This window comes from Opisthocomus hoazin, chromosome 8 (assembly GCF_030867145.1).
Source record: "Opisthocomus hoazin isolate bOpiHoa1 chromosome 8, bOpiHoa1.hap1, whole genome shotgun sequence".
Lineage (NCBI taxonomy): Eukaryota > Metazoa > Chordata > Aves > Opisthocomiformes > Opisthocomidae > Opisthocomus > Opisthocomus hoazin.
In genome coordinates, this window is record NC_134421.1 from 61170004 (window position 1) to 61193317 (window position 23314).

The 23314-nt window shown below is 38.3% G+C and overlaps 1 protein-coding gene across 13 annotated transcripts in view; it reads right to left on the reverse strand.

The window, feature by feature from the left end:
• The window catches only part of MAGI2 (membrane associated guanylate kinase, WW and PDZ domain containing 2), a 786243-nt gene that overhangs the window by 96249 nt on the left and 666680 nt on the right, over positions 1-23314 (reverse strand). For all 13 annotated transcript variants that reach the window (XM_075427760.1, XM_075427753.1, XM_075427751.1 and 10 more), the window contains one exon: positions 4147-4178. In XM_075427760.1, coding sequence (XP_075283875.1) covers positions 4147-4178 — 32 coding nt within the window. The remainder of the gene's footprint in view (positions 1-4146; positions 4179-23314) is intronic.

Consider the following 23314-nt stretch of genomic DNA (forward strand, 5'->3'; position numbering starts at 1 on the left):
CAAACTATGTATCTTCTCACCATGAAGCAGAAAGACATGTGGGGCTCTGTTTATCTAGGAGTCAATGTTTTTTGATTTCTTGGACAGTGCCAGAGAAATAGAACACTTAACTCTTTCAAAATGTGAAGCTAAATAAAATAAAAATATTTAAAGAGAGAAGGAAAATATAATTTTCTTTGATGATCAAACTTTTCCCTGAAGGATAAGAAACTGGAGATCAATTGGTGAAGCTCTACTGAGTCCTATATGTTTAATTCTTGCTTGCTGGTTAGCTCTAAATCTTCAAGCATGACATTAAAAACCAAGCAAAACATTCTTACTTGTGAGTAATACTGCTAACATAAATAGTTACATAAACAGATAAACACAAGGGGAATTATATCTCTCAAACCCATATGAATTAGTTAAATAGTCACATGGTGTTTTTCAACAGGAGTTACCATAATGCTAGCTCACAGATGAACGCACTCTTGGAAATGAATAAGCATGGTATCGAGTGCAGGGCATCGCATCTAAGCCAGGCAATGCCTTGGTGACATTGCTTAAGTTGATTTTGCACTAAACAAATTGTACTACATATGACATATATAATACATACACTATATACGTAGAAACCCCAGGAAATTTCTGTCAGCCCGGGTTACTCTGGGATGTTGAGCACACTGAGACTCAGTGCATGCCATCCCTGCACCTCTGCCTCAGGGAGAGGAGCTTGTCTCTTCTCCTCTTCCAGTCAGTGCCCCATGGTCCTCGTCCTGCTTTAAAGAATGGTGGGTGCTTCTCCCCTGTGTGCCCAGAGAGGGGAGGTGGCAGCAGTAGTCACCCAAGCAGAAAAGAAACCTGATTTTTGGGCCACCTACAGTTTTTCTTTCCTGTTACACACCCACAGGGCTGTGCTGTGGTACTGAGAACGTTTTCTAAACCTCCTGGCGCTGGCCTTACTGCCTCAGGCTGCCTGCAGACAGTGCCTCAGAGGCACCCAGCTTCAATCTTCTCTTCACGTCTTGGGCACTAGAAATTTATGTCTCGTTACATCTCTTGTTAAAGTGGTGACAGACAGAGGAATGCACGCTAACTTAACCTGGTTAATCACTTGTAAACTCTTTTGCTTAGACTACCCGGAAACAGGTTAGCAGTGTACTGTTAGCCTGCATGCAGGTGCAGTATCTGCATGCAACGGCTTTACATTGTTCTGTGAGACTTGGTTTCCTCAGACTGTTACATGAAAAACCTCGTCAGTCAGGTTGTTTCTCTAGATTCTGACTACTGGCAACTTCAGTTGCAAATGCTACTTGCTTATGAACTCCATGAGCCCTGATGGAATGCAGCCATGAGTGCTGAGGGAGCTGGCAGATGTCATTCCTAAGCCACTCTCCATCATCATCTTTGAGAGGTCCTAGAGGACAGGAGAGGTGCATGAGGACTGGAGAAAAGACAATGTCACTCCAACCTTCACAAAGGGCAAGAAGGAGGACCCAGGGAACTACAGCCTGGTCAGCCTCACCTCCATCCCGGGAAAGGTGATGGAGCAGCTTATCCTGGAGATCATCATGAAGCAAGTGGAGGAAAAGAAGGTTATCAGGAGTAGTCAGCATGGATTCACCAAGGGGGAATCATGCCTGACCAAGCTGATAGCTTTCTACAATGGCATGACTGGCTGGGTAGACGAAGGGAGAGCCATGGATGTTGTCTACCTCAACTTCAGCAAGGCTTTTGACACTGTCTCCCGTAACATCCTCCTAGGGAAGCTGAGGAAGTGTGGCCTGGATGAGTGGTCAGTTAGGTGGATTGAGAACTGGCTGAATGGCAGAACTCAGAGCGTTGTCATCAGCGGCACCGAGTCTAGTTGTAGGCCGGTAACTAGTGGTGTCCCTCAGGCGTCAGTACTGGGCCCAGTCTTGTTTAACTTCTTCATCAATGACCTGGATGAAGAGTTAGAATGTACCCTCAGCAAGTTTGCTGATGACACCAAACTGGGAGGTGTGGTAGATACACCAGAAGGCTGTGTTGCCATTCAGCGTGACCTGGGCAGACTGGAGAGCTGGGCAGAGAGGAACCTGATGGAATTCAACAAGGGCAAGTGCAGGGTCCTGCATCTGGGGAGGAATCATGCATCAGTACAGACTTGGGGCAGACTTGCTGGAGAGCAGCTCTGTGGAGAGGGACCTGGGTGTCCTGGTGGATGACAGGTTAACCATGAGCCAGCAGTGTGCCCTGGTTGCCAAGAAGGCCAATGGCATCCTGGGGTGCCTTAAGAGGAGTGTGGCCAGCAGGTCGAGGGAGGTTCTCCTTCCCCTCTGCTTCGTCCTAGTGAGGCCCCATCTGGAGTACTGTGTCCAGTTCTGGGCTCCCCAGTTCAAGAAAGATGAGGAGCTACTGGAGAGAATGCAGCGGAGGGCTACGAGGATGATGCATCTCTCCTATGAGGAAAGGCTGAGGGAGCTGGGCTTGTTTAGCCTGAAGAAGAGAAGGCTGAAAGGGGACCTTATAAATGCCTACAAATATCTCAAGGGCAGTTGTCAGGAGGATGGGGCCAAATGCTTTTCAGTGGTGCGACAGGTCAAGGGGCAGCGGGCACAGACTGAAACATAGATAGTTCTGTCTGAACATGAGGAAGAACTTCTTCCCTCTGAGGGTGATGGAGCACTGGAATGGGTTGCCCAGAGAGGTTGTGGATTCTCCTTCTCTGGAGATATTCAAAACCCTGCCTGGACAAGGTCCTGTGCAGCCTGCTGTAGATGATCCTACTTTGGCAGGGGGATTGGACTAGATGATCCACAGAGGTCCCTTCCAAGCCCTACGATTCTGTACTATACCATTTATGAAACAAAACTGTGTAGACAATCATCAACATTAAGCTGATATTTTTATATTTGATACATACATGAAGAGCGTGAACAATGACAGTGGGAGGTGGATCTTTAACAAGTAAGTTGCAAGTTCTCTCTTTCATCACATTTTACCTGTGACTAAAAGTTGAATTTCCCAGTCAGACAGGAACCTTAAACTGGTGAGAACAAGCTAGCCCTTAATAGCCAGATTTATTTTCACTAATGTCCTGCTGCATAGATGAATAAACCAAGTTACGCAATGCATTGCAGCCACCCGCTAGCCTTTTACTTCAAAACCAACACAAGCTGAAGCAGTTTGATGGAGCTGCCTTAGCTGGTTAATTAATTGCTATTCGTGCTTGACAGGCTAAAAAAATTGTTTTGGTATGTATTAAACGTATCATGATCCAATACGAGAGGATGTGAAGTTTTACAGATTCAGCGTACCCTCCCCCCAATAAGAAAGCTATAAACCCTTTAAAAAATATTGCTATTGTTATTCCTATTGTTCTTACAAACATTCAGGCAGGCAGGACTTGTTTTTTCCTCTACACACCTCTGATGAAAGATAAACATTACTTCAAGGTCTTTACATTCTAAATAAAAAAAACAAATTAAAAACAAAACAAAACAGGCAACCAAAAATAGTAGCCTATGATTTCTTTTTACACTGTGAGTATTGTTGCATCTTCAAAAAATTATACAATGTGGTGTCAACAGAATAAATACAGTCATTGCTTACACTCTTACAGTAGAAAAGGTCTTCATACCTTGGGATTTCACATCAAAATCATAGAAACACAGAAATATTGGTTAGAAGACACCTCAGTAATTTATCTAGTTCAAGCTCTCACCTGAAGTGTGACTATTTCCAGCTCTAGATCTACTAATGCAAGCAAGAATAACAATCACTTTAATGAACTTAAGCTCAAGCCGCTTGTAAACCAGAAAAAGTGCATGTTGTCCATTTCAAAGACATCACTAACTAGAAGCCCAACCAGACTGGCCCCGTTGCTGGGGCTTTCTTCTCCTCCAGACCCCTCACTTATGAGCCACTGTATTTCTGATTCTTGCCACCCATCTTAACACTGAGATGTTCCTTTCTCCAGACAGCTGCTGGCGGACTCCAAGTCAACAGATCTGTAGAGCTTGTTAGTGAGGCCACCCTTGATGCTGTCTCACCAAGAGTTGGGGCACTGCTGAGAGGTGTCTCATGGGCTGGGAACAGGAGAGTTAGATGAAAGTCTACAGAAATTTGCTTGGAATGATAGTAATCTCACGAACTCAATGTGTATAATTTTGAAAGGCAACTTACAGGCTTTGGAGTTTTCCATGGAGAAAAGAAACCTGAAATAAACAAAAAATAACATTAGCAGATTTTTCTGGTGCAGAAAGAGTGGAGGCTAAGTGGTGTCTCTGTTCCCATTCTCATTCAGGTCTGCAGATAATACTGACATATATGAAAATTCTCTACACAGAAGGGGTGAAAACACAAACCATGAGGGATAATTTCTAAGAAAAAATATATGCAAATATATATATATATATGCATATATATATGCAAGTGGAACTATTGAGATCATTGCCATACTTTACAAACAGCATGGAATTAGGTTGAAATTAAAAGAACAAAAGGACTTCCAAATGTCTTGGTGGACATTGGATAAGACACCAAATGACCTGGTATCGATGTGTCAAATGCAGTCGCACCTTTAAGAAGAAGCATTTCAGAACATCCCATCAACAAAACCTAATAATACAAAAGATTTTTTTAGAACAAAAGACTGGAGAAAAATTACTGTTTCATCAATCTAGATAAGGTAGCCAAGTTTTGGGAGGGTTGCTTGTTTTGATACTGTCCTTTTTTTTTGTCATAGTTATCAAGTGGTCAGACACAACTACCTCTTCTACACAACTAGTTATCTCCTTTTCCTTCGTTACTGACTAACTGATAACTTGCTTTAGCGACTTTAAAGAGTTTCAGCTGTGGTAGGTTATAAATGTTTAAAACTCCAGGTATGTACTTTTCATAAAAGGAGATTATTTGAAACACTCATTGTAAGCACTGTTCTTTACTTATGCAGCACGAAGTGAAAAAACTTACAAAATATTAAATGAAAAGAAGCTTTTCAAAGGATGTTGTGTCACATTTTTAAAATACCAGCTTTCGTTAAAAAACTCATTCTCAGTTTAATAGCAGGCAAAAAAATAGTCTGTGGACCTTCTTGAGTAAGATTAAAAGCTAATAAGAAAGAGTTAATTTGTTTTATAAAAAACATAAATGGTCTTAAATTAAGACATCTAATAGGGAGGCTGCTCTTTCATTAAAAAACTGAATTAAGCTTTACGAGTAGTAATGACTTAATTATGTCTTTCTCTAAGGTGAGTCTAGAAAAAATAATAAAAACACTAGCGAAAGTATCTTTCTATAGACAAATCACTACAGGAATTATATTTGTACACAGTATTTAAGGTTCCTGGAATTCTATGATAATGAGGTAGTTTTTTCCGCCATGATACCTAATTCATTGAGACTGAAAAAATCTTGGAGTGGAAAAGCACTTGAGCTGTTTGCAGAGAAGCACTGGCAGTATTATAATGCTGATGTATAAGCTGATAGTGCTTTTACACAAAAAAATTTACTGGGAAAAGTAATCCTGGAAAGGTTTATGTTTGCTGACTACAGTGTCTGGATGAAAACTGCTATACTAACAAGCAGAGAGATTTCTTTCCGTCTGCAAATTCAAGCTGAGATGACAGGTATCCTGCATACATCTGGCTTGTACCTCACCCTCAGTATTAAAGACTCTGTAGTAGAAAATAATTTAATAACTTCTTGGTTGGCAGATGGCTACCTTTTTATTACCTGCTGTTGTTCTGTACAGCTAATAAGAGTGAAAGTTAAGCATTTTCCCCCTCAGAGCTAAAAATAAGACTTGAGACTTGCAAGGAGGTTTGCTGAAAGATATCTCAAACCAACTTACTACCCTGATTTGGTGTTTGGAAAATACTGGTAGAGGTTACACTCCCCCCTCATTGGTGCTGGTGCACCTCCCATGACTTATTGTCAGCAAAAATTACTCTAGGGCAAACTGAAAGGTCATTTTTTCCTATTTATTTACTGTTTCCACCTAAAATTATGCTTTGCTGGATTTATCAGAAAATTTTATTATCAATTAAAAATATAATAAGTATCTATAAATCAAATAAGTAATGACATAATTATCAAGTGAAGATATTAAAAGAACAAAAAACCTCAATTGAAAAAATTCACTTATTTGCCCAAACAAGGAGAACGTGGACTTGTATATAGCTTAGAGACTATGAGCACAGACTGCAACACACAAATGACATCTACACTCAAAACAAATAAAATTCAATATTTATTCACACAGCATGAAATTATGTTAAGAAAACTAATGGATGTAGGATGCCAAGGAAGTAAAAGACCCAAAACAAGATTCTGAAAAAGTATTGGATATCCATATGTGTACAAAAGCATGTTAGAAGCAAAAATCTCTAAAGGTAACAAACCTTGCAACTAATATGAAAATCCATTCTTCAGATTTAAATTCAGCTATTAGACTAAGACCTCACGTAAGACGAGATGGTCTCTCACCTATGCCAAAGACTAGGTGCTAGACTAAACAGATGAAGGGCTAGTTCCATAAAGCAAACCCTATGTTACATCTTTCATGTATTTCATGACAATTTGAATGTTGCCTCACATAGCATTTGTACTCTCAGCCAAACTAAACATTCTGTTTCCCAGTCTAAATAAAACCGACCTTTGGACAATGTATGGCATTATCAGTTACTCAACATGAGACTGATTCTGGATGATCGTTGTGGACCAAACATGTCCAGAATCATTACTGGTGTTTAAATGCACACAACCATTGCTGCAAAATCAAGAATTCAAGAGTATAATGCATATGTACATATGTGCATATGCACCTACACATTGTAAGCATAACGGAAACTTCATATGAAAAAGCATAAAAGCAAAATGCACTTTCCTGTGTAGTCTGCATGCTCTCTTCTAACATTCATCTTTAAATATTGTCCTCCATAAGTACAGGGCCAAACCCTCTACATGTAAAAAATTCAGGCTCGGAAGCTCATCTGAAGAACTTGTGTTAATAACATGTATTTAGTGCACAGTCAACATTGTTGGCCTTCTGCAGCCACATCTACAGCTGGCAAGGAGAAGTAGTGAACGTTCACTTAGTTTGACCTCACTTCACGACACCACATTTTCCACTGACTTTCTGGCACTGGTTCATTACATGTTGTGAGTAATCCTCACCAGAGACAGTGAGACCCACCTGCATGACAACCGCCAGCAGACTGGCATCAATCTGCTATTGATTTACAGGCAAGACTGAAATTTGTTCTCCAAAGAGTGCAACATTCAGCTTCCATTGAGTATTAATCATCATAGAATCATAAAATCATGGAATAGTTTGGGTTGGAAGTGACCTTCAAAGGTAATCCTAGTCTAACCCCCCTGCAATGAGCAGGGACATCTACCACCAGATGAGGTTGCTCAGAGCCCCGTCCAACCTGATCTTGAATGTTTCCAGGGATGGGGCATCTATCACCTTTCTGGGCAACCCATTCCAGTGTTTTACCACCCTCATTGCAGAAAACTTCTTCCCTATATCCAGTCTAAATCTATTCCCTTTTAGTTTAAAACCATTACTCCTTGTCCTATCACAACAGGATCTGCTAAAAAGTTCATCACTATCTTTCTTGAAAGCCCCCTTTAAGTACTGAAAGGCAACTCAACATTCTAATCAACTCACATCTAGCTAGGCACAAATTCTGCATAAGCTCTTATAACCTCCTTATCCCACTTCCAGATTTCCACTTCTCCCTCCCAAACTCCTAACCCTCTACTGTCCAACTTGTCATGTCTTCTATAAAAATCTGAGTAGCAGAGAATATTATATACATATACGTATACATATACATATACATATACATAACCCTCACCTGCATATCGACATACACTTTTAAAATTTGTAATAATAAAAGCCAACTTAGCTCCCCCGAAAAATACTTCATGCGTCCTGTTCTTCCCATGAGTGGCTTTCTGCTCACCCATGTGCCTGACAGCCATCCCTTCTTGTAAAAGCTTCACCAGATAACTTGTGGCTCACTTTCTGAAGATGCCCTTATCTTTCTATTAATTTAAAATAAGTCTTTTGTAACACTCCTTGTAAAGGCAGCAGTACAGGTCTGAATTAGTTTGGGAAAGGAGAGTGGGGTTACTGGCTTGTGTCACAGAGCAACCACCACCACTCAGTCAGATCACAGCAGGAAAACACTATGCTCATCACCTAATGTAATGTTACGTAGGGTGTAAGCATTCGAGGATAAAACACATAACCCCATATACTTCTCCAAAGTTAGTTTTGAGAATATAATGATTCGTTTTTCAATGTCATCCACTTAAATTGTAATAAGGTACAGCAGCTGGTGGCCAACAGCTTTATTGAAATATTAATTGGTTCATTTTAAATAAATAAGTTACAGTAACAACCATATGCTTTTTAAAAATCAGAATTCTATTTTCTCATACACCAGTGTTAGAAAAATTGTTTTTGACATTGCTTTTTAGATTATATATATCACCTTCCAAAATGAGCTTCCCTGGAAATTAGAGCTGTGATTGTTTCTATGTTGTAATCTTACCAAAAGCCACCAGTAACAGAAAACAGATTTTGGATTCAAATGTATTTTGGGGGGCAAATTTTTTTTTCTTTTTTTCACTTTAAGGCAAATTCAAGCTTCAGTTTGCTGTACTTCTCCTTTTTGATGAAGATATCTGATAATAAAAGACAAATCATATCACACCCATTGTATCTGTTTCTTATCTCATATACAAATTTAAGCGTGCTTTTTGTCATAAAATATGCTTACAGATTTCACATGCCTTACACTTCAGCCAGTATTTATGGTTTGAAAGTTTAGTTTTCTAAAAACAGCTTATCAGACAGGACTTAGACTATTTGCAAGATAGCGATTTTTTTTTCCATAACTATCCAGAATTTGGCATATTCTGTAATGTCAGTAATACAAAACCAGCCTTTGGTTATTAGTCTACTACCATGTCCATGCTTTTTGCTACATTTCCTTGTCCATTATTGTTTTTCCACAAGCCAAACCAATTTCCTCCCAATTTTGTAATGATTCCTGGAAAAGTTCTTAAGACATTGTAAAATCACAAGTCACAAGTAACTAATATAGGTATTGCTAAATCACAAGACCTTTAACAATGTTCACCCCTGTGGCAGACGTGTATGTATAATTAAACGGAAGCCTGGGAACAGTTTGATTTCTGCAGTGATGGTGTGTGGTAGTGCCGCAGGGAGGAGCTCAATGGCGTTGCAGATAAAATCCCTTTAATCCAAAGCAATCTTCAGGGCATGTCAGCTTCCCTCCACACCACTTGTCGCACTGATGGTAGAGCAAGTGTTTTGCCCATTAGTTTTCGCTGGGATTCTTGGGGTTTTTTGAGCTATAAAAACCTTGCTGCATATGCCTTCCTGAGCAAAGCTGTCCCAGGCACTGCACAGACCTTTCTCATGTAGATGTTTGAAAGTCAATGAACAGATGGCTGATGAGCACTCCCAGAGCATTGACTGACTCCATGGGCATCTTATCAACATCCAGGTAACAACACTTCACTTCAGCAAAATGTTTACTTTCTAGAAAAGTTACTGTATAAATTTACTGTAACAGTAGATTTTTTTTTTTCCCCTCATAGTTTTTCTTTCTCTTACTGGGGTCCCTGAGATGTCTAGCTGTTGCCTGCAGGTCCTGAGGTGTCAAATACCCCATAACTTTAAACGGATGTGATAGTGGAAAAGTTCTCCAAGAGTTCAGACTCACAGTGTACACTGTCAGCAGGACGCAGGGAACTGTCTCTTACCATCCACGTTACATCTGGCTTCACTTCTGTGTGTTTACCTTTTGTCGAGCTATGGCAGGTGTGATTGGATTAGGTGCACAAAACTCAAGCTACAATTGGGCTCTCTCATTAAGATGCAAATTATCCTCCAGCTAAAATTCCAAAAATACTGGTGAGAGAGATAATGGGGTTTTTTTTGCATGCATAGAACAAATATATAGCATTAATCCAATTATTCTTCCAGTATTTTTCCCTTTTTAGGAAAACAAACCCAATCAATGAGAACAAGTAAATTAAATTAATTTACACATGGTAGTCAACAAAATCTAAAAGGAAACAATGAATTAAAATAGATACAAATAATACTTATGAAAATGAGCGGGTGATAAAAAGTTTGAATTGGTGGTCTCATATTAAAATATCGGATGATGTATAGGGAATGGCAATTAGTAGTTCCGTTTCTTATGAAATCAATCATTGTCACGTAATATCAAAGGTCCATCTCTTTCAAACATCTTTAAGTATTGAGCTCTTACTCTAGCAACAAGAAGGAGGTGATTTACCTTGAAACAAAGAGTAGGTGTAAGAAGACTGGGAGCTCTAGCTGTTCAAGCATAGTTAGCTAGTCCTGTTGTCAGTTGTCCTTCAGAGTGGCGGTGCCTGGCTGTGGAGGATCCATTTGGTCTTTGGTTGGGACGGCACCCGATGCAATAGGTCAAAAATCAGCACGTCCCACAACAGAATGAGATGAATGACCTGTCATGTTTTATCAGGCCCACAACACTATACATGGTTAGACACAGGGCCTTTTCCCTTGCGGTAGGCTACACACTGGCACCATGGCAAGTAAGGGATGTAGCACTGCGTTGCACTCAGATGAAGGCTGGTTACAGTCATCAGTTGTTGCATCAAATGCAGGTTCAGATTAATAAAACTATGAAATAGGTCTGTCTCCTTTAGGGCTATATACATATGCCCAGATGTTATGAAACAGTTTTGCTTGAAAAAGACTCGCAATGGTACAAACTGATCCTTAGCAGTCGCTTGTGGTGGCATTTGCTCCTGATCTCAACCCAAGTGAGACTGCTACAGAATTAGTGCTGCAGTCCGAATTAGCACTATTTTTCACTCTCTTTGGTCTACTACACCTGTGAAAAGTGACTCCAAAGAACGACTACTTTTCTCCCCACACATAATCACTTTATGAAGGTACAAAGCAAAGAGCCAGTACAGTTCACAGGAAGGTCAGCTGGATTGTTAGACCCCATTGGGGTAGCACCTTCTGTGGTTTATCTCTTCTTCAGATGACTTGGGGGCATCATGAGTCCAAGACTATATTCCCTTCAAACTTTCAGATTTCCTGACAAGTAGCATAAAGTGCAAGATGGAGAGGTTTATCAGAAATTATGTGCAGGTAGAGGAGTACCATGGGAAATTAAACCTGATCTCATCTCACTAAAGTCTATAGAACTGACACAAAAACTTAATTGACTGTGAGCTCAGGTGCTAAATCAATATTCATCTTTTCATACACAGGAATACTTTTTGTGCCGTTCGTGAAGTTTCACTGACCTAGCCTTCTTAAGCAACAATTTTTCAATAATATTCAGATCTTCACAAATAATTAGAAAAAGGATAGCTATTCAAAGTCATGAACGACAGAACTACTTGCCATTCAAGCTGGGATCCTCACTGGTCACCTGCGTCTATGAGAATTTCCTCTAAAATACACTAGAGAATCTCACGCTACTGTTAAGTTTTTGCTTTCATGAATAGCAAAGAGTCTTTGTTAGTAAGAATACAGCCATCAGAAAAGGTCAGAAGCTGGCATAGTAATGAGTTAATTTACATTCTAATGGACATACAGCTATTTATTTTGCTTGGCTGCTGCAGCTCTGTGAATTGCTTATCAGTCAGAGATTTAAAATTTGTGAAACTAGAAAAAAACAAACTAAATACACTCTGCTGATTAATCTGGATGTGAAGCACAGAACTTCTGGCTCATAGCTAAAATAGCGCAGAGGTAAGTGCAACACTATCAGTGACAGTTTTGGGGTACTTAAATATACTGGAGTCAGGCAAAATAATAAAATTCTACAACAATTTCTGGAAATGAGGAAGATATTTTTGGAATAAGCTACTTTTTATGAGGTCAGCAAGAACAGATTATTTTCCACAGACACAGTTTGATACTAAACATCTATAGAATCTCTAATTGGGTGACACTTTTATACGACCTTTCTTGTCTTTTCTGACACCTATTACCAGAAGAGTGTCACACTGTTACAGATTTATCTCCTTGTTGATAGCAAATCATATTATCTGAAGGACAGCCCCATCTCAGAATAGAGAAAATGCTGCTGCTGTACAATTCAGAACAGATTTTACTGGGCCAGCTTGACCCGGAGTAGAAAAAGACATCTTATGGAATGGAAGAAGGCCCTTTTCTCTTGCTTTTTGTTACAGAAAATCCTACTAAAAGATCAAATCCTTAGGCTTATGATTTGCAATTGCAAGTAGTACTGGATGAACTATTATTTTCCTCACTAAGGTCTATAATATATGTATTTTATATTAATAATAACCCAATTAGCAAAAGTCTGCATGTCCAGGTACTAACACAAAGGTACAACAAAATCTCAGACATTTGCTTACAGGTTCTAAAGTCTACCAACACCTTGAAAAGGCCAAGGTTATTTTTCTGTGCAGACAAGAAGAAGAACCTTTTGTTTGACAGCAGGAATTTTTCCCTGAAGAACTTGCAGTTTTGCTAGTGTGTGTTGTCCAATCAACACTGCTGAAATCAATGCCGCTAGTTAATATGTCGAGGCTAGGGATTACGCTTTTTACTGTACTGCTGTAACACTGCAAGAGCTAGTAATGCAAATAATGTGCCGTCTTGGGCATACGTACTGTGGCAAGCAACTCTCCCCGAGCTGAGAAGACATAGCAAGGTAATAAGACTGGTATATGCCACACACACTGGACCAACAACGTAGTTTAGAATATAAATTGAGTCTTCAGAGTCCTAACAGCTCGTGAGTGTTGCTTCTAGAAGGGCCTGAAAGTGTTGCCATACCCATAAAGACTCTATATGCTTGTTAAGGACATGTCTGACAACTCAGCCTGGCTTTACTGAAAGCCAATTTAAGCTTCAAACCTAACTCTTCAGCAATACGTGCATTTTCAGAGCTGACAGCCAGAAACTCTGCCTAACTATGCCAGTATCTCTGCTCTTTTGTGTGTTTAGAATCTGCTCTTATTTAAGCTTCCACACTTTCTAAACACGTTAGAGAAATCTCAGTTTATGGTACGGCATGTTGCTTTGATGACTATCAAGGCATGTTCCCAATATTTTCTGCTAAAATGAGATGGAGTGTAAGTTGTTTGTACACAGTGTCCCAAAGTCCTTTTCACGAAAATACATTCACAAAAAGTCTTCAGCAAGTGTGGAGGAAAAAATATTCAATAATAAATTCATTCCTTTGCTTATGTGTCAGCTTCATATTAAGGCATAGATGAACAGGAGTCACCGGATATCTAGTGTTGACATCTGTGCTGCCAGTTCCTGCTCTTCCAAATTCCTGCATTGTGTCCATATTGTCTCTCAGCTACCCACTTCTTCAGATGCCTGTTCCCAAACTCTCCTCCTTTTTCCCAGGATTTCCCTCTCTGTGTCCTGATCCTGATTTGAACACCAACTAATCCTGTCCCTGAAACTGTAACCATAAAATCCCCCAATAAAAGAATAAAAATAGATAAATGTAGGGAAATGCCCTTGGTGTCCATGGCTATTTTGGAATGGGAAACCTTGCAATGCAATGCTCCGCTCTAACAGGAGACAGAAAACCATCACACTGGAAGTAGTGGTGAACCATGCAATTGAGGTAGGACAGCTGAGACCTGCATCTAGAAGGATTTCAGCTAACCAAACAGATGGCAAACTCACAGTGAGCTGAAAAACTGTCTAGATTTTGTTCATACGGAATAGATTTCCAGATGCCAGCTCAGTTGCATCACGATCTAGTGTCTTTTTGGGTTGGAATATGTATCCTTATGGCTTTGCCAGCTGTGACAGAGGACCTATAGGTGGGAGGTGAGGTGCAGGACCCGAGGGCATCTTGATTAGCACAGAATGCCTACGTTTATGCAGTCAACTGAAGCACCCATCAGTTATAATGGACACGTAGACACCTGTGCCAAATCTAGACACTGATATGCAGACAACTAAATTTTGATGTCATAGTCTGTTAATTAGGAACTTAATGCAGATTCGCAATCATAGGCCTAGAATCGAGGATGCCATGCCTTATGTTAGTCAGAAATCTGTGCTGGATTGGCAGATATGACACAGGATGTATGGGAGACTTCAGAGCTTCATTTATTATCCTGGAAAATCTTGAGTTTTTCACTGACTATGCCATTACAGTGGAGATTTCTTGATACCCCAGTGCATCTCAGATGGTTCTAGATGTCTGCTACTGAGCTCAGAACTAAGCTCGGAGTTTCACTCCTCCTGGTTTCTCTTGAGGTTTTGGAGCACTGGAGAAAAGTTCATCATGAATCAACAAATAAGTTAAATTACAGAGACTGAGAGAGCCTGCTGGTTTAACCTGACTGCCTTTCTGTCATTATTAAATTACATTGTAGTAACTTCAGAATTTTGTGTTTAATATACATTAAGCTGTCAGCATGGTTCTGAATTGTATTGATTTGCCTTTGAAATCTCTTCTGTGACAATGGGAAGTGTCAGGATCTCAGGTGTGTTAACTATAATAGTCTCATTTTCACACCACATGGCAGAATGATAAACACCCGATGGCAACATAATGAAAAGGTAATCATGCCACTTGGCCACAGTGGTGGAAGCTGGAATAAGCAATAGCATGCTTATTTGATTATTAGGATCCAGACATTATTCACAGTAATAATTTCTTTCCAACTTCCTGCTTCTTCACACCAGCTTGACAGATCAGTTTATTTCTGGTTCTAGGGATTCAAATAGAACAGAAAGGTTGACAAACAGTGGGAGACTGTGAAAGAAAAGAGTAATAGGAGAAACAAAACTTATCACAAGGTTCAAGATTGACATGGTTGGGTCTTAGTTGTGAAAGTATACCATTTAGTGTAGGAAAACAGGATATTTGGCAAGGGTTGTTAGTGGAAGGCTGATGTCCAACGACTAACAAAACTGTGAAGAGAACAGTGAATTTCTAAACTCTGAGTTCACTGGTTGAACCTCTAGGTAATTCACTTCACTTTGAGCTGCTGAAGAACTAAGCTGAATCAGTAAATGGTTTGGAATGTTCTAAATTGTAAGGGTTAAAATGACATGAAGTTCAGGAGATTTAGCATAAGACCATAGGAGCCTGAAAAGAAAAAAATGAGAGAGAAATAATGATTGATGGGCATGACACTATTGCAGTACAGAACGCTAAAGATGATAAAGCATGATAAATAGATCAAGATGACCTGGCTTGCAAAATAAGGTTGAGAAATGTCAAAATTTTCTGAATTCCTGAAGTTTTGGTGATGTGCAATTAGCATAAAGAAGCGCTGTGTTCTTAAGTCTAAGAAGAGAGGAACAGTATTGATGTGAATTTTATGACGTTTAGATTATGTGCTGGTCACACATAGTCCTGCTCAGTACTTAAAAAGTTAATGAACAGAACACTAAAAATGATGCTGATAACAGACCCTGACAAGATAGTTCGGAAGCGACAAGTATTAAATGAATGTATTACAAGGAAAAGCAAAAAAAAACATGAATAGGAAATTTTTTTCCGTGTGACAGTGCTCTGTCTCTCAGAGGAACATAAATTGATTTCAGACTGTTGAGATTTAGATGACATGTCTAACATAATGGAAATAACCCCTCAATACTGAGAAAATTGGAAGAGTACATAAACATGACAAGTTAAACAGAGAAGATTATGGTGCTGACAACCATGAAGCACCTCACGGACCTTGCAGCTGGCCTAAGCTTAAAAATTAGCATTTTTAGAAAGACTCGCTAGAGTACCTAGCAAGTTATGTCCCTCCTTTTTTAAAATCAGAACTTAATGCATAAGAAAGCAAACTTGGATGTAGCCTTTGGATCTGTAAAACTTCTGCTTCTTCGTCAGCATACACATATACTGCAGTATGCCCATATGAACATGGAACAAAACCTATGAATTCATGCTTGAAGACCATCGCTAGCTGAAGGAATCTGGATGAACAGCACAATTAATCAGTGATGGTCATCAAATTGGATGTGATATGTACTTTTTCCTTGGGGTTCCCCAAAGAACAGGTGAATAAAAAGACACTAAAGGTAGATCTGTATGCTTTTTAGTCAGTCACTATACAGTTTTGCTGGTGTATAATCCCAGTCAACTATGATAGGAAATAGTTTGTAGGGGAATATGCCCCTGGCTTTTTTGTTTTTTGTGTTTAACTCTTATGAGCTAATTTAAAAAGTATGATTTATGTGACAGGGATCAAGAACAAATGGTCTACTTCAGGGGAAAAGGAAGGAAAAGGTTGGTATGCATTAGAGCTTGGTAGTGCTCTTCTGACCAAGGGAGTTTTCACTAGTAAATTGTGATTCACTAAAGCCATTTTTGTGAAAAGCAGCTGCATTTCCAGAATGTATTGAACATTTAATTGGTAAAAAAATAAATAAGTAAATTCTCAGATGAAATTTCTAGTTAAGTTCTAGATAAAATACCTACCAACTATATAATATTTAGCGGGACCATCTAATATTTAGCAACTGCTAAATATTAGATGTTCCTGATAACATGGAGCCTGAAGTAATTTATCTTATTATGAGCAGGCCTTTGTTTCCCATACCATATGTAAGTTTTTTGATCTGTAAGGCGATTGACAGTTCTAGACTAAGCTGCTCTGTTTCTCAGCAGATGTTCTTTTTGGTGAAATTTTTTAAAAGGCCTAGCACTCTATCTTGCTAGGAGGTGTTTTAGACTTCTAAACACTTCGTAGGCTAGAGGAAACCAATTACAATTCCATTCTAGTTTCAACAAAACTATATGTCCAGCTACTCAGAATTTAATAATTTAGAAATTATTGCTGCAATTTGATAATATTAACAAATATACAACAGAAAGCAAACAAAAATATCTTTAGATCCTTATTTGAACCTTTTTTCCATGAATATTCTGAAAGTAGTGTGTTCTGCTATACAAGAAAGACGCTAAGTGGGCGACATGAGAAACCCCTATAATTCTCCTTAATCTCATAAAGGTTATTTAATGTTAAGGAGAACTTTAAAACCAGTGTGCAAGCAGCTATCACATATTAATGAATAAAACTGGGTACTTCTGTGCACAAACACAAGTCATGAATTTTTATTCATCCCTTTCGTAGTACGAATGAGTAAGAAATGCAATTGAATTGCAACTTCTACTCCAGTACTCTGTGTCAGATGCATTTTGATTTAATGACTAAATTATGTAACTTACAGAAGTTACACTGCACTTCTTCATCACTCAGACAATATAGGGAAATGAAAAAAAAACTTGTGAGTACTTCAGATTAACACTCGCTCTCTAGAGAAAGGGTTTGATCCTCCACCTGCAAAATTTCAGAGGTATTAATTTTTCTTTCCTAAATTTCTTGGGTTTAACTTACAACATTATTTCCAATGCAGAAAATCAATGTTTTCTTACTTACTACATTGCATTCTAAACCACTATTATTTATTTTTATTTCTATTATTCTGCAAGATCTTTGTATATTTCCAAATGCAACCTTTGTAGTTATAAATAGCAAAAGGGAAAGTGGTAGCAGTATATTTCCATTTGAGCCTCTTTTTATGACTTCATGATTACAATCATGCCTATTATCTTCTTGTTTTATCCCCCAAATCATAAAACTGGTGTAATAGGGCTTTCCCTTTTTGTAAAGATCTCTGAAATCCCTAGAATTTCTGTGTAATTTTGTTTCTTCATTACTAACCCACATTTCAATAGCCACAGTAATGATGTCATAGTTACAGCTCAGGAGCAAAAGCATCCTCAGTCCTTAGTTCCAGCATACAAGCCTTTGATCTGCAATGTGCAGAATATGCCAGCCTGGGATGTTGGTGAAGAAATTACTTTTTATTCTGTGGCAACGTAGCTGATTTTGACGTGGTGCTTCCTTCCCACCTGAGATGGAATCCCAGGTTAGCCAAGACTTAAGCTAGATCTGCCTAGACTCCTTCTTATAGACAGCTCCAAAAGCTTTTACATATATAAATATATACTTGCACATATATATATGTATATAAATATATATAAAAACCCAAACCAAATCAGAACCCCAAACATCACGCTTTATTATAACTAAAATACATATATTTTCAAACAGTGAAAATGTGAAATGATTAGCTGAAGAATATAGAAGAAAAAGGATTTCTGAAGAGCTTGCATTGCTCACTATGTCCCTATACTACAAGTCCTTGTTTGCAGTGAAATCAATGACTTCTTCAGTTACAACCGGCATTGTATACTCCCTGCCAATCTCCAGAAGATTTTCATCCCATTGCCTCTGAGGCCTGTATGTCTGCTGCTTGCTCCTCTCAGCAGGCTCCTGGATTAGACTGCAGATGCCCAGCTCTTTGCCCTGAGTCTTCTTCCAGTTGCTCAGATCCCACAGCCATTGGAAATGTCTCTCTATGAGGAGGACCTCAGGGAGGAGCTATCTGTCTCCACTGCAGGAGGACCTGCCTGACCCAGGTACTTCTCAGAAGTAGGAAGGTAGCATACAGACTTGGAAGAAACCAAATAGATCCTCTCCACCCGACTGCTATTATCTACTTGACACAGAGGATGGCTGTACCTGTTTTAAGTGAATAGATTCTCATGTTAACCATAAATGTCTTTCAAGCAGTTTTACAGCTAGTAGACTCCGGTACCCAGAGTGCTGCAGGTCAGGGACTGTACTTTCTCTCTGCTGAAAAAAAGGATCATCCTACAACACGGCTCCTTAGGCAACTGTTTAAATGACCCAAAACGTCTTTTCTAAATTTTCAATTCTTCACTATGTGTTTTCTATCCTTTCAGTTCTGGTTTAGACCACTTTTCCTAAGCCAGGTCCTTATCTTCCATTTCTACAACTTTCAATGAACTGCTGGCAAGATTGCTCACAGAAAATAAATTCTGAAATGATATGCTTAATTATCTATACAAGAAATGTGACACATTATAGGAGCTGGGTATTAAGGAAACATCTTTCCATCTGCCTTGCACATGGACAATTGAATCAGCCATTACTTTTGCTAATAAAAAATGTATGTAAATCCTAGAGAAATCCCAAATATCAGGTTATTACTAACAATAATAGAAGCTTTAGTTAAAGGTAAGACTCCTGCAAGAGGCATGCTTGACCTTTGCAGAATATATGGAAGTGTCACGTAAGAACTTTGAAGTAAATGTGGAAAATGGAAAAAACTATGAATTTAAGAAGCAGAGAAAAATGATCTGGAACAGGATCTCACTGGTTTTGTTAAAATTCATAATGAATGCAATAAACTAGTTTACCAATGGCATCTTACTGAGAAAAATATATAAACAATAAATTTTATGTTAAGAAATTATGTTACATTTCCCTTTTTTGATGTGATGTTACTTTCAGCTGATTATCCATGATTCAAAAGCACTTTGGCAAGTTTGGACTGAATTCTTTGCTCTGTGTTTCAGGAATTAATTTACACTGCATAAAAATGCTTCCTGTTTCCTGATGCTTAATTTATTGAGTTCCACATTGCTCTTTACCAGTAATGTGTCATCTGACCAATGACATGGCCCAGTGTCTCAGCCATCTGCAAACTTCATCAGTATTGATCTTATGATTTCTACAGAATCTTCAGAAAAAGTGTAATATAGGCAAAAGCCAAGAACTTATCCTAAAGGAAGCTCATTAAAAATATATTCCCTCACTAATTTCCTGCTTATAATTGTGTCAAAAGATCAATCAATTAATCAATTTTTCAATTTAATGTAAGCCATACTAATTTTGCTTCTTTCCACTTTAAATAAGGAGGGGGGCTGTTGCATGTAAAGCCTTACAAGATTCCATTATATAAAAACAATTAAATTTTATAGTCAAGCTTGTAATATTAATAAAGATATTAATATATGTTTGAAATTAATTAATCTATTTTCTGCAAGCCCACATTAATAACTTCCTTTTTATAAAGACACCCAGATTACTTTCTATGGTAGAATAAATGGGATTCCAGACTTAGCTATAGTGCAGGAGACAGATTCCAACTTTTGTGATAATGTAGTTTTTTTTAATTGTTCTATGCTTGCTTCTGGTGTGTGGGCAGGATTCATCTCATGCACCCTTGTCTGGCTGGCTGGTCAGCTAAGTTAAGATCCTCAGCCAGACTCTGTAATCAGTGGAGCAGGATGGGTGAACTCAGAGAGCAACCTGCTTAAGCAATGACTGAACAGAATGACATAAGTCATCCTCTTCAGGTGTCTATTTTCCACCACTGACTGGAGGGTATGGGGGTATTCTTTTGACAAGAATATGGTTTGGACTACTGTAGATTAGAAATCTAAATTTTTTTGCAGTTACATTGGGATTCATCTGACCAAACGTGAATAGAAATGTAAATATGAAACATTGGCTTGTGAATTTTTAAAAACAGGGAATCAACAGGGAAGAACAAGCTTTTTTAGAATACTATTCATGACTTCAGATGTTTACAGTAGCTGAATGGCACCACAGAGGTGCCTGTTTTCTTCATTATACAAGGATCACTGCTCGCTGCCCAGCTCAGCTGAGGAAGGATGCCTTGTAGCTGTCTACATGGGATTTGTCATAACAACAGCTGAGGTGAATGTGGCTCTATGTGTTGCAAGGCAAGCCTGGGAAGGTAGGCTGAAGTATGCAGCATGTCCAACAGTTTCAGCTGCTTTGCATTTAAGAATCTGTTAAAATGTACGTTCACTATTAATTATCATGAGATGACTGTCCAAAAATGGCCATTTTGACTGAATCTGTATACAGCTGGTTCTTCTTTTCATACAACACATCTTGATGTGGTTCTATTAGGATAAAGAGCTTCATAAAGTTGAAAGTCTGGTATACAATGAACAAGTTACAAGATAAACCTCTTGCTTAATTAAGGTTAACCTTAGTAGAAATAACTGTTGTAGCTGATGTCCATGTTATGAATGTTAGCTGGATCAGACTATCTAGATGTTGCTATATTAGATCCAACCCCATAAACCATTGTGATCGCTCAGGAATGCTACATAAGAAGTAAACAAACACTGCATTATTTTTCAATTATAGTGTGAGAATAAACTGCTGTGTATGTAACCTCAATGAACTCATCTGGCAAGCTGAAATAAAAAAGCATGTCTTCACTCTTGCTGTTTGCATTGATTTCTAAAGAACTTTCATATATAAATCTTTAAGGTCCCTTCCAAATCTTACCATTCTATGATTCTATGATTCCATGTTTGTTTTATAGAAATATGTATTTAATATGGTGTAATAAGAAGACAAGATTAAGTAACTTATTTTTCTTTCTGAGAAGTACTGTGGAAGAAATTTAAAATTTCCCAGATGGTGATTTATTACATTCAGTCAGAGACCCTCTCTTTAAGCACCTTGGGCACCCAAACAAGAGAATGATGGAGAACCATAGAATAATATAGATGTTTAGATTGGAAGGGACAGTTGGAGTTCATCTAGTCCAACTTCCTGCTTAAAGCAAAGCTAAGTTCAAAGACTGGGCTGACACTCAAGAATGACCACTTCTTTCAATTGCTGAAATGAAGGAAAATGGAGCCAGAATGACATGCAATAAACATACAGACTGAGGAAGGACCTGGGTAAATCACGGAAAAATCTAGTGAAGAAGGGCAGAAATTGGATGGAGATGACTGTCTTTGGCTCTACCACGTTTGTTAGTTGTCACTGCCCACAGATCAAAGCCCTGTGGACTTTTCCCCAGACTTCTCTCTGGACTGCTCTAGGACCTCCCATTGATGTAATCATCCTTCATTTTGGTGAAACAGTTGAAATATTCTGTCAGAATCTTTCCATCTTCTTTTAGTCATTCCTGATACCTATACCTGAGAACATTGCATGTTAAATAGCGTTAGGCTTAAAAGCTATGCAAAAGAGCAGCTGAGTCTTCTGATACACTATTCAACTAGGATCATATCTACAAAATAAAAAGGAACAGGTATCTCCACTGGTCTTTCCTTTTTTTCCTTAAGGAGCTGTTTACGGTATCTTCTGCGCTACTTCAGAGACATGATATGGTTTATACTGCAGTAGGGAGGCACTGCTTGGCCCCAGATGCCTAAAATAATCACGTTTATTGAGAACAATTAGTTTAAAAAACAGAAATTATTTCACATGGATATTAAGAAAAAGATGTTTACTTTTGTGTTGACAAATGTATTTAGTTGAACTATTAAAATATATGCAGATAATACTGCAGTATTTCCCATAATCAGCAAACCTTTTTTCTGATGCTAACTAATCCGTGAATCATTACTTTATGATTTTTTTTATTCTTCAAGCAAAAAGTATTATTATTATTATTGCTATCATCATCACTTATCCTTTTAAAATACTAGCAAACTTTCTGCTGGAAAAAAAACAATTCATTGTGGAAATGGAAATTAATTGACAAAATGAATTTAAAGATCATTAAAATATTTTCTCATTCAAAGGTTTTGCATCTATGCTTTTATTCACGCATATACAGTCTTTTTCTAATTATCACAGGATCTTTAGAAGTTCTCTATCTAGAACACATGAAATGCAATAAAAATGTTTACATTAGAGAAAAATAATATTCTAAAAAGTCCATTAAATATAATTTGCATCTAACTGAAATATACACTAAAAATAAGGTGATCCTAGGAATGTGTGCACAGAAAGCTTGCCTTCTTTTAGCTCATGGTAATAAAAGGTACAAAATAAACAAATTTCAAGATTTTTCTCATTTACCAAACAGGAAAACTGCACAGCATGTTCCTTATATACCGAAATACTGTTCCAAGTTATGACAAATCTGGCTTTGGAAAGCCATTTATTTCGTTTAGAAATCTGTTTGGACACACTTGGGAGTCAAGTTTCAGAGTTTGTGCCTGACAGCTTTTTCTTCTATGCCCTTTTTTATACTGTAATCTGAAGGTGACACAGCAAAGATGTGTGTATCCTAGTGTTGGTTTTGATTGTGTTTGGATTATGAGTCACCCAAAGACTTCCTGAGAAGGGCAATGTTGTATTTAACAAATGTATGCTGTTGGTTTATAAAAAAAATCAAAAAGTCGAGCATTACTCATAGAGGGTAGCCTTCCTTTCCTTTTTAAGAGTGTAAAGAAAATTGCTTAAAGAATTGTACAGGTGTAAGTACCTCATCTAGAAGACTAATTTAGTTTCTGAATTTTTACTGGATACGCAAACCATAGGAGCCAAGAGAATTTTGTGGCTCTTGTAAGTGGTTTAGGAGGTGCCTAAAATCACACCTTCCCATCTCCCCAGTGCTGTGTCTCGTGTCTGTAGCACAATAGATACTGTACTCACTTGTTTCATAGTG